The 11,867-nt window shown below is 36.2% G+C and overlaps 1 protein-coding gene across 1 annotated transcript; it reads right to left on the minus strand.

Annotated features, from left to right (window-relative positions):
• Positions 1-2,556: 2,556 nt before the first annotated feature.
• Positions 2,557-3,761, minus strand: LOC129013765 (olfactory receptor 14J1-like). Its single transcript, XM_054450434.1, has one exon. It carries the CDS (start codon positions 3,759-3,761, stop codon positions 2,841-2,843), a length of 921 nt encoding a protein of 306 aa, XP_054306409.1. The 3' UTR covers positions 2,557-2,840.
• Positions 3,762-11,867: the final 8,106 nt, after the last annotated feature.

Genomic DNA, 11,867 nt, shown 5'->3' on the forward strand with positions numbered 1-11,867 from the left:
AGTGTAGGGGGTCACATCAGCTAAATATTTATTTATTACAAAATAGAGAGAAACATTTTTTATTTGTTTACATCAAATAAATTATAGGATATTGAAACCATCTCCACAGAGAATGTGAAGCAAGTTACCCAGCTGTGCTCACATTATGCAAATTAAGTAAGCTGTGATCTGTGCACTTTATCACACACAAGAGTCTGTATAATTAGAAAGATCTATGCTTCTTTTCTTTTATGTCTGATTTTGTTGTTTTTTTACATTGACATCTTTTGAAGATATTTACAGTACTACAAATCACATTTCAGATGCATATTAACTTTTCAAAAGATAGAGCTAGATGTTTCTGCCTAGCAGCATTTCGATAAAGTTAGTCCAGGGGCTTTAACTTATCCTAAAACTATTCCTAATAATAATAGACTCATTGTAGTAATAGTATTTATTTGATTTTATTTGTGGAACCATTTGCCATATTAAACATTTACTTTTCATTGTTATTTCATGAGTCTCTGTATTAGTATTAAAATGCATGGTAATCAGTCATTAGTTCACTCTGATATCTTCAAACATATATATACTTATATTCTCATTTTCCACTTGGTTTCTGCAGTCATATTTGAATTCCCCATTTCTTAAAGAGAAGGAGATCATGATAAAAAGACAAAATCCTATAATATAAATTTATTAGATTAAACATTTTGTCAAAATTCTCTAGTAAAGACATATAAAATTCAATGTATTCAATAAGAAACCGATGGCAGTTGCCTAGCCATAATACCAAAGTTATTAAGATGTCAAAGCCGAGAATCTGAAGAATTTGTTATTAAACACAAAACAGAAGCTATTTAGGGAAAAGTTAGAAAGGCTCTTGACCCTTGGCTAAGTCTGATTAGAGCATCTTCAATTTCCGAGAGAGGTCAAATTCTCAGTTTGTTACTAAGCTCCAATAATGTACTGAATTTTGACATTTTAAGTGCTTGGCTTTACAGATTTATTTTTCTTCATAAGAGAAAGTGATTTTGAAAGTATATTGTCAATGGACTCAAAAATTCATAATTTACTATGCTTTTAGCTCATTTTATGTAAGTATTCATCTAGCTTCTGTGAAAAGTGGATATGTCATCTGTTATAATCTGTCACGCTTTTATTAACTTAAAATTACCATCTAAAGATTGTGCACATTCTTTGCATTTGCATAGAGATCATTAAAGGGATAAACAAAACATATTTTACCATTTTCTGTTGATAAATATTTGGACTTTTTACAAATGAATGATGTTGTGTGTAATTTAGACGGCACATATGTGAGTGACCCTAGGATAAATTATAGAAATGCCACCTGAGTAAATTTGTGCATTTAATATTGAACAAGTTTATGTTCTCCTTGACGAGGTATGAGAGTATCAATTTCTGCACCTACTAGCTAATACAATTTCACCAACTGGCATGTAATATACAACTACTGAGTATCATTTTAATTTGCTTTTTAATTTATATGTGATTAGAAGGATTTTTCTAATATCATCTAATAAAATAATCATTGACCACATGAGTGACTATTATTTTCCGTTCTACTTTTGCTTTATTTCTTACGGTCTCTTAGATCTAAATTCTCTCCTTAAGAACTTTAATCTCATGGTCCATCTTTAGGGTGATATCTTGCAAACAGTCTCATAAGCATGTTGCAACTTTTTCTTGTCCCAGAGCTGTGTTTCCTTCTCTATGTTTTCTTACCATCATTATGCCATCTACTCTTAAATTTGAATCTCCATTTCCAATCTCCTTTTTGAACTCTGGCTTTATATGTTCAACAACCTAATTCAATTCTGCAGTTGAGTGACTAATGAACGTTTCAGTATTACGAGACTGGCCTCCTTATGCCATCCACCCACAAATGTTTCCCACCTAGCTCACTCGATGGGAACTGTACCTTTTCAACCCTAGATTCTTACTTCCTTTCATCTATTACCAACATTGCATCCATGGCCTGTTGGTTCAACCTTGACAAGCCATTCATCCATCCACCGCTCACAATTCTCCAGAGACTTTGATTTTTCTCTGAGTCCTCACAAAGGTCTACAAAGCCCTGAAAAATCTAGTCTATGATGCTCATTTCTTCTTGGATCTGATCTTCTACTGTTCTCTTTCTCTCAGTCTTGATTAGACCACTTATTTCCTCTTCCTGCCTTGTAGCCTGAATAATCTGTTTACCCAGAGTGCCCTCCCCACGGATGTTTTTGTAGCTAATGACTTTCCTTCTTTCAATTATCTGTCCAAATGTTACTAGTTCTGAGGGTCTGACTCTTTGAAAAGTATAATTCTCTATGAACTCACAAAGTATTTTCTCTTGCAGATTTCATATTTTGTGTTTTTTCCATAGTATTTTAAATTTTAACACAATATATTGCTCAGTTAATATCTATTTTCCCCTGGTAGAATGTTAGCTCTCAACGGTCAGGAATTTTGTGTGTTTTATTTACTGATGTTGCCCAAGTACCTTGACTAACCCCTAAAACATAGAGAAATCAACATATGGTGTTGAATAAGAATCCATCTCATAATGCATAACTTTTTTTTTCTAATTTTGAAAAATTACTTATGTATGTTTTCTATTTTATGTTAGGTGGGAAGATATGAATTTAAAAAATTAGAAAGTTGAATGAAACAAAATTCAAGAGAAAACTGAATTGAATAAAATTGAGGCAACTGGAAGACAAACAAGGAGAATTATGGAAGAAACTAGAATGTTAAGAAAATAAACAAAGAGATTCATAGAATATGATATATAGAAATTAAAGTGGAATGATGGAAAGAATTCCAGTCACCTTCTTTAGGTTTTGACAAATTCAGCAAGTGGTAAGACCAAAATATATGATCTTTAAATATTTCAGCACAGCAGCTTTCATGTCCTTGTTCCTTAGGCTGTAGATAATAGGGTTGAGGGTTGGGGGAACTACTGTATATAACACAGACACCAGAAGGTCAGAAACAGAGGGAACATCTTCAGCTGGCTTCAAGTAGGCCATTGCAGCAGCACCAAGAAAAAGAGTCACAACAACAAGGTGAGGAACACAGGTGGAAAAGGCTTTGGACTGACCCAGAGGAGATGGGATCTTCAGCACTGTAGAGAAGATGTGGATATATGAGAGAACAATGGTGATAAAGCAGATAAAACTCAATGAGGAGGTGACAGCGACTGCTCCGACTTCAGCCAAGTACTCATCTGAGCAAGAGAGTTTGAGTAACTGAGGGATCTCACAGAAGAACTGATGCACCAGCCTGGATGCCTGGAGGGGCAGAGAGAAGGTTGTGGCTGTGTGCAGGATTCCAGACGCTCCACCACTGAACCAAGAATAAGTGACCATGTTGATGCAGGCACCCCTCTTCATAATGACCTCATAATGCAGAGGGCGGCAGATGGCCACATATCTGTCATAGGACATCACTGTGAGCAAGGCCATCTCAGTGCAGGCCAAGAAAACCACCAGGAAGACCTGAAGGATGCATCCCCAGAGAGAAATGGAGCTACTGTGGGTCACATTGCTCACAATGGCCTTGGGGAGGGTAACCAAGATATAACAGAGGTCTAAGAAGGACAAGTGTTTGAGGAAGAAGTACATGGGATTATGGAGACGCTGATCAAAGGTGGAAACCATGATAATAAGGAGATTGCCAATAAAAGCCACCAGAAGAATTAGTAAAAGCATCACACCAGACATAAGCTGCTGCCACCAAACTTCAGAAAATCCCATGAGCTGGAATGCCATCACAGATGTATGATTTGACACAGTTTCGCTAGGATTAGAAAGAAAATGGTTTTATAGACAGAACTACCAGGGTATTGAAAGTAGTTTTCTTGTAATCTCTAATTTGTCTACCCTTAATACGTTGGAGAACAGAGGCTTGCAATCTCCCATATTTTTTACTCTTTTTTGAGGTAAGTTAGAGCAAAATCATGGTACCAATAAAACTAATTATTAAGCCAATGAATTGAATTTATCTACTTTTCTCAATCTATGGGTAACATCTCCTAGAGATGTCATCTTTTGTTATTTGTCACATTTACCTTAGCCACTCTCCACCATCCCCATAACCTTCCTAAAATAAAAAATGAAGTAAAATCTGTATCTCTTAAGCCAAGGGGGGAAAGTCTATTAGAATAGACAACTCAATGGTCATCTTTATCAATGAGCAGATGTGTCACTGGATGAACTCACTTGCCTCACAGCCTCAGTAAAAGATAACTATGTAAATGGTTTCATTGCAATTGTGAAATAAATACAAGAAGTGTGTCTAAGCACTTTATTTACAAGTCTCATGAAAAAGGAGAAGAAAGAAAATTTCTAGGCCATAAGTCAATATGTTATCTAATCATATTAAATACCAACTCAGTGGGTTAGCATAAGGCTCGATCCTATATTCCTGAAAATTCAAAAAGAAAAAGAAAATTTGCTTTTTCTATTACATTTGCAAGTGTACAGACCAAAAAAAGGGGGCAGAAGGCTGAGATCAGGGGGCAATAGCAAATCAACACAGAAGAACACCAAATATAATGATCAGACAGAAGGAAATATGTCAAAGAAAGGTTATATAGTGATCAAGAGAGGATCACTCCTCTTTGTCTCACCCTCTACCCTCTAATAGACTCTGTCAACCATTGCCAACACCAACACTCCCATGGTATTGTGAAAATTTCAACTTACACATATTGAGTAGTACACCTGTTGGTCATCAGAATTTAACTCTTAAAAACATTCCAACAAATATTGGATGGGCTGCAAACTTTGTCACTTTTCAAAGTTTTTTTTTCCCTGTATGATTATTTCCAGTATTACTTTCCCTGATATTTGAAAAAATGGAAACTTAAAAAAATACTATAAATGAAATTAAGCCAAATGTCTAAGGGGAGAGTGCAACAGAAGAAAGGTCACATAATGTAGTAAAATTATCTTCTCCTAAATCAGTAATGTTGCAAAGAAAAGAGATCCCAGCTTCATTTGGACTTCTCCCCTTTTAATATTTGTGACAAAAGTGATTAGGGAATTAAGAATGAAATTAGGACATGACTTTAAAATTAGGTATAAACATAGGCTTCTTGGAGCCTAGGAGAGGGTCAACAGGGACACTTTGATGATTAGCCCCAATAGATTATGTAAGGAAAGAATGAGGATTCTTACCTACAGGAGAGCTTTGATAAATATTTGTCTTGGTGACTATACGAAGAACACTAGAAATATTTTCCCTTTTGACTCCTCAGAAACCCAGGTTTGTCATTCTTACCCCCTTACCACCCTTTCCCTCGAGTCTCCAAAGTCCATTGTGTCATTCTTATGCCTTTGCATCCTTATAGCTTAGCTCCTACTTATGAATGGGAATATATGATGTTTGGTTTTCCATTCCATTCCTGAGTTACTTCACTTGGAATAATAGTCTCCAGTCTCATCCAGGTTGCTGCAAATGCCATTAATTCATTTCTTTTTATGGCTGAGTAATATTGCATCATATATATTGCACATATATATTGCACATATATATCACATAATATTGCACATATATATCATGTATATATCACATATATATCACATATATATCACGTATATATCACATATATATATCACATATATATCACATATATCACACATATATATCACATCTATATCACATCTATATCACATATATATCACATATATATCACATATATATATCACGTATATATATATCACGTATATATCACATATATATATCACATATATATCACATATATATCACATATATATCACGTATATATCACATAATATCACATATATATCACGTAATATTGCACATATATATCACATATATATATGTGCAAACGTAATATTGCACATATATATCACGTTTTATTTATCCACTCATTGATTGATGGGGGTTTGGTTCCACATTTTTGCAACTGGGAATTGTGCTGCTATAAATGTATGTGCAAGTATCTTTTTCATATAATGGGTTCTTTTCCTCTGAGTAGATACCCAGCAGTGGGGTTTCTGGATCAAATGGTAGTTCTACTTTTAATTCTTTAAGGAATCTCCACACTGTTTTCCATAGTGGCTGTACTAGTTTACACTCATACCAGCAGTGTAGAAGTGTTCTCTGTTCACCACATCCACCCCCAACATCTATTTTTTTTTATTTTTTGATTATGGCTATTCTTGTAGAAGTAAGGTGGTATTGCATTGTGGTTTTGATTTGCATTTTCCTAATCATTGGTGATGTTGAGCATTTTTTCATATGTTTGTTGCCCACTTGAATATCTTCTTTTGAGAGTGTCTATTCATGTCCTTAACCCACTTTTTGATGGGATTGTTTTTTGTTTGTTTGTTTGCTTTTTGCTAATTTGTTTTAAGTTCATTGTAGATTCTGGATATTAGTTCTTTGTGAGGTGTACAGATTGTGAAGATTTTCTCCCACTCTCACTCTGTGGGTTGTCTGTTGACTGTTTCTTTTGCTGTGCAAAAGCTTATAAGTTTAATTAAGTTTGAGTTCTTTATCATTGTTTTTATCGCATTTGCTTTTGGGCTATTGGTCATGAAATCTTTGCCTAAGCCAATGTCTAGAAGGGTTTTCTGATGTTATCTTCTAGAATTTTTATAGTTCCAGGTCAGGTCTTAGATTTAAGTCCTTGATCCATCTTGAGTTGATTTTTGTATAAGGTAAGAGATGTGGACCCAGTTTCATTCTCCAACATGCAGCTTGCCAATTATCCCAGCACCATTTGTTGAGTAGGGTGTTCTTTCCCCACTTTATGTTTTTGTTTCCTTTGTCAAAGATCCGTTGGCTGTAAGTATTTGGGTTTATTTCTGGGTTCTCTATTCTGTTCCATTGGTCTAGGTGCCTATTTTTATACCAGTACCATGCTGTTTTGCTGACTATGGCATTATAATATAGTTTGAAGTCAGGTAATCTGATGCCTCCAGGTTTGTTCTTTTTGCTTAGTCTTGCTTTCACTATGTGGGCTTTTTTTTTTTGGTTCCATATAAATTTTAGGATTGTTTTTTCTAGTTCTGTGAAGAATGATGGTGGTATTTTGATGGGAATTACATTGAATTTGTAGATTGACTTTGGTAGTATGGTCATTTTCACAATATTGATTCTATTCATCCATGATCATGGGATGTGTTTCCGTTTGTTTGTGTCATCTATGATTTCTTTCAGCAGTGTTCTGTAGTTTTCCTTGTGGAGGTCTTTCACTTCCTTGGTTAAGTGTATTCCTCAGCATTTTACTTTATTTTTTGCAGCTATTGTTAAAAGGGTTGCATTCTTGATTCTATTCTCAGCTTGATTGCTGTTAGTGCCTCACAGAGCTACTAGTTGAAATAAGTCTCTTATACAAAGGATCTCTGTGCCATCTTCTTTCCAATGTTCATGCCATCTATATGGTGGAAAATACTAATATATATCTAATATATATGAAATACATGCCACCTATATTGACTACATATAACTGTTTTAGATATCATGTCTTACTGAGTGTTCAATAATAATAACGGTAACTAGTCCACAAAGGTATCACCATCACAGGTTTTGGGGCTAGAAGGTCTGGACTTGGAACCTGACTGTCTTGATTAATTATATGATCATGATCATTTTATGAAATGTTTTTCCTTCATCTTACTTATATGGTGATATAATATGTGATTAATACAATTGTGATAAATGTTTAAATTGGTCTCAAATATTTTAATTATCCTATTTGGTGAGACCTAAAATTTATTCATAATTTTGTTCTATTACTAGTTGTGGGATAAGTAGTTTTGGAGAAAGAGATGTATGATGGTCATCTTCATTAAGCCAATGACTTTTTGAGAGTTTGGCCTCAATAGGGAAATAATCTGCTATTCATGTGAAGTAAGCTAAATATGTGATTATCTGTTTGAGATGGCACATTCAATATGTATGTGATTGCATGGTGATTAAATAAAGGCATAAATAATTTTATAATGTTTTCTAAGCTGTCTTAAGTATCTGAGTTTTTAAATTTATTATTATTTTATGAAAAGTAAAAATATAAATATTTTTGCTTTTTTCTCTTTATTCTTAATTTTTACTCACTCTCCTAATTAAAGTATACATGTCTCATGTTTATCATTTAGCAGTATTCCCCAAAGATATCTAGAGTTACGATGCAATAGATTTTTTTTTTCAGAAATGGAAAAGCCAATCCTCAAATTATTATGAAATTTTAAGGGACTTTAAATAGTCAAGTCAATATTTAAAAAGAAATCCAAAGTTGGAGGGCCAATCACTTCCATTTAAAAACTTACTAACATACTGTGGTACTGACACAAAGATAGGCAGGTTGATCAATGGAATACAACTGATAGGCCAAAAAGAGTACCATTTTTTTCTCAAGATGGCAGAAGAAGCTTTTAGCATGCCTCAGCCACTTGGAAATGGCAAAATCATGCATAGACTAACCCTTTGAGCTTTAATACAACAAGGAAAATGGAAATCCACCAGAATAGTGAAGGGCACCCCATATCCTGGGAAGAAGGTGGGCAAATGGTCCCGTGATGGTATCTGGCTGATAAAAGTTAGTGAAGCCTCAGTACAGGAGAACAGCAGGAAGTCTCTCTCTGTGACTCATCTTTCCACTGGGGATCCCTGGAATCTGGGCCAACGAAGGGCACTTTTCTTTCCCTCAAACCATGGAGTTAACTTGGGGAGACACTTGGAGATTCTCAAAGGGAAAGCATCCAGGAAAGCTACAGGCATTTTTCCCAGACCGAGGACTGCAAAAAGGATACCATTTTTAATCCAGGCTCATACAAAGTCAGTCATTATTTGGCGATCCAGCAGCGTGACCATGCAGAGATTGTAGCACATATTCTCAAGCAAGGTAGGGGACTCCAAAGCCAGAATTGAGTGGTGAGTGTGGAAAGTGCCCCAGTAGTAGGCGCTGGATTGGTGCTCTCTTTTATCACACATTTGTGGCCTGAGGAGAGCTGCTGTAGTCACCGTTATTCCTGGGTGATGAGACTTGCATTCATAGCCAGCTTGGCAACTTGAAACCGGTCTGCATATGTCATTGCTGGGTGTTTCAGTGTGCTCCCCTAAAGTTGCTGTACAGTGGAGCCCTCTGCTCCACTCCTAGGCATATCTCCAAATATTCAGAGCACCCATTCACCTGATCAACAGCTTGAGCTGCCCCATTCTTCCTGAGCAGAGACCATGCTGTAGCGAGTCCCTCTCCACTCCATGTCCAGGCAGATCTCCAAGCATTTGAAACATCTGCTTGCCTAGGTCAGCAGCCTGAGCTGCTCTACTCTTCCTGGACATAGATTGTTGTGCAGTAGGGCCCTCTGTGCTCCACACCCAGGCAGATCTACAGGCATTTGGAGCACCCACTCACCTGGATCAGCAGTGTGAGTTGCCTACTATTTCTGTGCAGGCACTGTGGTAAATCAGGGCCCTCTCTGCTTCATGCCCAGGCAGATGTCCAGGCAGTTGGAACATATGCTCATCTGGATTAGTAGCCTGAACCTCCTCACCCTTCCTATTCAGAAATTATAGTGTAACAGGCCCCTTTATGCTCCACACTCAGGCAGATCTTCAGGCAGTCAGAATATCTACTATCCCAGAGTAGGAGTTTAGGCCAAACTCCTTCCTCATGCAGAGAATTTGGAGACAAGAAAGATTCCCAGCTCCACACCAAGGCAAACTTCTGGGTGCGGTGGCCACCCACTGGACTCCTCATCAGTGCTGGTGCTTGTCCCTGCCATTGAGGGACCTGCAGGTGGATTTACCTCATCCAGCCCTGCCCATCTTTGTGCCCCTCTCCAAGGTGGAGCAGGAAGCTCAGATCACTGTGAACTCCATGGACCACACCACCACATAAGGCAACAGAGTTTATCCCGGTGTAGAAGAACCAAGCATATATCTATCTGTTTTGGCTGCAGCTGGCTCTTAACCGTAAGTGTCATATATTGGCCTATAGGTCAAACCACAAAGCTTGATATAAAACCTGCCACAGTCAAATAGGACAAAGAAGGACTTTACATAATAATAAAACGTTCAGTTTAACAAGACTCAGTGACTATTACAAACACCTGTATGCACACAAACTAGGAAATCTAGAGGAAATGGATAAGTTCCTGGAAACACACAATCTCCCAAGATTGAAACAGGAAGAAATTGAAGTCCTTAACTGACTAATATTTATTCCCAAAGTTGAATTGGTAATTAAAAACCTGCCAAGTAAAAAAGGCTTGGATGGTAGAATTCACAGCTGAATTCTACCAGATGTACAAAGGAGATCTAGTACCAATTTCACTGAAACTATTTCCCCAAAAAATCAAGGAGGGACTCCTCTCTAACTGATTCTATGAAGCCAGCATCACTCTGATATCAAAACCTAAAAATGACACAGTGAAAAATAAAACTACAAGCTAATATCTCTGATAAACATAGATGCAAAAATCCCCAATGAACTCTCAAACTATCAAGCTGAATCCAGCAGCACATTGAAAAGTTAGTTTACCATGATCAAATAGATTTTATTCCTGGAATGCAAGGTTAGTTTAATATATGCATATAAAAAATGTGATCTATCACATAATCAGAATTAAAAGCAAATTCCACGTGATTTTCCAATAGTTGCAGAAAAAGTTTACAAAGAAATGTAACATTCCTTCATAATAAAAAAGAAAACCCTCAACAAATTAGACATCAAAGGAGCATACCTTCAAATAAAAGAGCCATCTATGACAAACCCACAGCCAACATCATACTAAATGGGAAAAAGCTGGAAGTATTTTCCTTAAAACCTAAAACAAGACAAGAATGTCCGCTCTCACTACTCCTATTCGGCATAGTACTGGAACTTTTAGCCATAGAAATAAGTCAAGAAAAAGAAATAAAAGGCATCCAAATAGGAAAATAAGTCAAATTATCTGTTTTTAGTGATGACATGATTCTATGCCTAAAAAATTCTAAAGACTGGCAAAATCTCTTAGAACTGATAAATGACTTCAGCAAACTTTCAGGATACAAAATCAACGTACAAAAATCAGTAGCATTTCTATACACCAATAACATTCAAGCTGAGTGCCAAATCAGGAACACAATTCCATTTACAGGAGCCACAAAAAATAAAATACATAGGAAAATATCAAACCAAGAAGGTAAAAGATATTTACAAGGAGATCTTTTACCCAACCTCAAACTATACTACAAGGCTACAGTAAACAAAACGTCATCGTTGTGGTACAAAAACAGATGCATAGAGCAATGAAACAGTATAGAGGACCCAGAAATAAGGCTGCACACCTATGACCACGTGATTTTCAACGAAGTTGTTAAAAATAAGCAAAGGGGAAAGGACACCTATTCAATAAATGGTACTGGGATAACTGGCTAGCCAGATGCAGAATAGTAAAACTGGACCCCTTTAACCATACAAAAAATTAACTTAAAATAGATTAAAGACTTAAATGTAAGGCCTCAAACTATAAAAATACCAGAAGAAAACCTCAAAAATACCATTTTGGACATCAGCTTTGGCAAAGAATTTATGACTCAGTTTTCAAAAGCAGTTACAAAAAATTGATAAGCCAAACCTAATGAAACTAAAGAGTTCCTGCGCAGTGAAATAAACTATCAACAGAGTAAACAGTGTACAGAATGGGAGAAAATAACACAAACTATGCATTCACAAAGGTCTAATATCCAGAATCTATAAGGAATTTAAACAATTCAACAAGCAAAAACCAATCCCATTACAAATATGAAAAAAAAACCAAAACTCAACATCACTGGTCACCAGAGAAACTCAAGCTAAAACCTCAATGAGGTACCATCTCACACCACTCAGAATGGCTATTATTAAGAAGTCAAAAGAC

The sequence above is a fragment of the Pongo pygmaeus genome, chromosome 1 (genome assembly GCF_028885625.2).
Source record: "Pongo pygmaeus isolate AG05252 chromosome 1, NHGRI_mPonPyg2-v2.0_pri, whole genome shotgun sequence".
Lineage (NCBI taxonomy): Eukaryota > Metazoa > Chordata > Mammalia > Primates > Hominidae > Pongo > Pongo pygmaeus.

What these genes read in the sequence shown, in the direction of transcription:
- LOC129013765 (XM_054450434.1), bottom strand. Translation starts at nt 3,761, where the DNA reads ATGGCATTCCAGCTCATGGGATTTTCTGAAGTTTGGTGGCAGCAGCTT.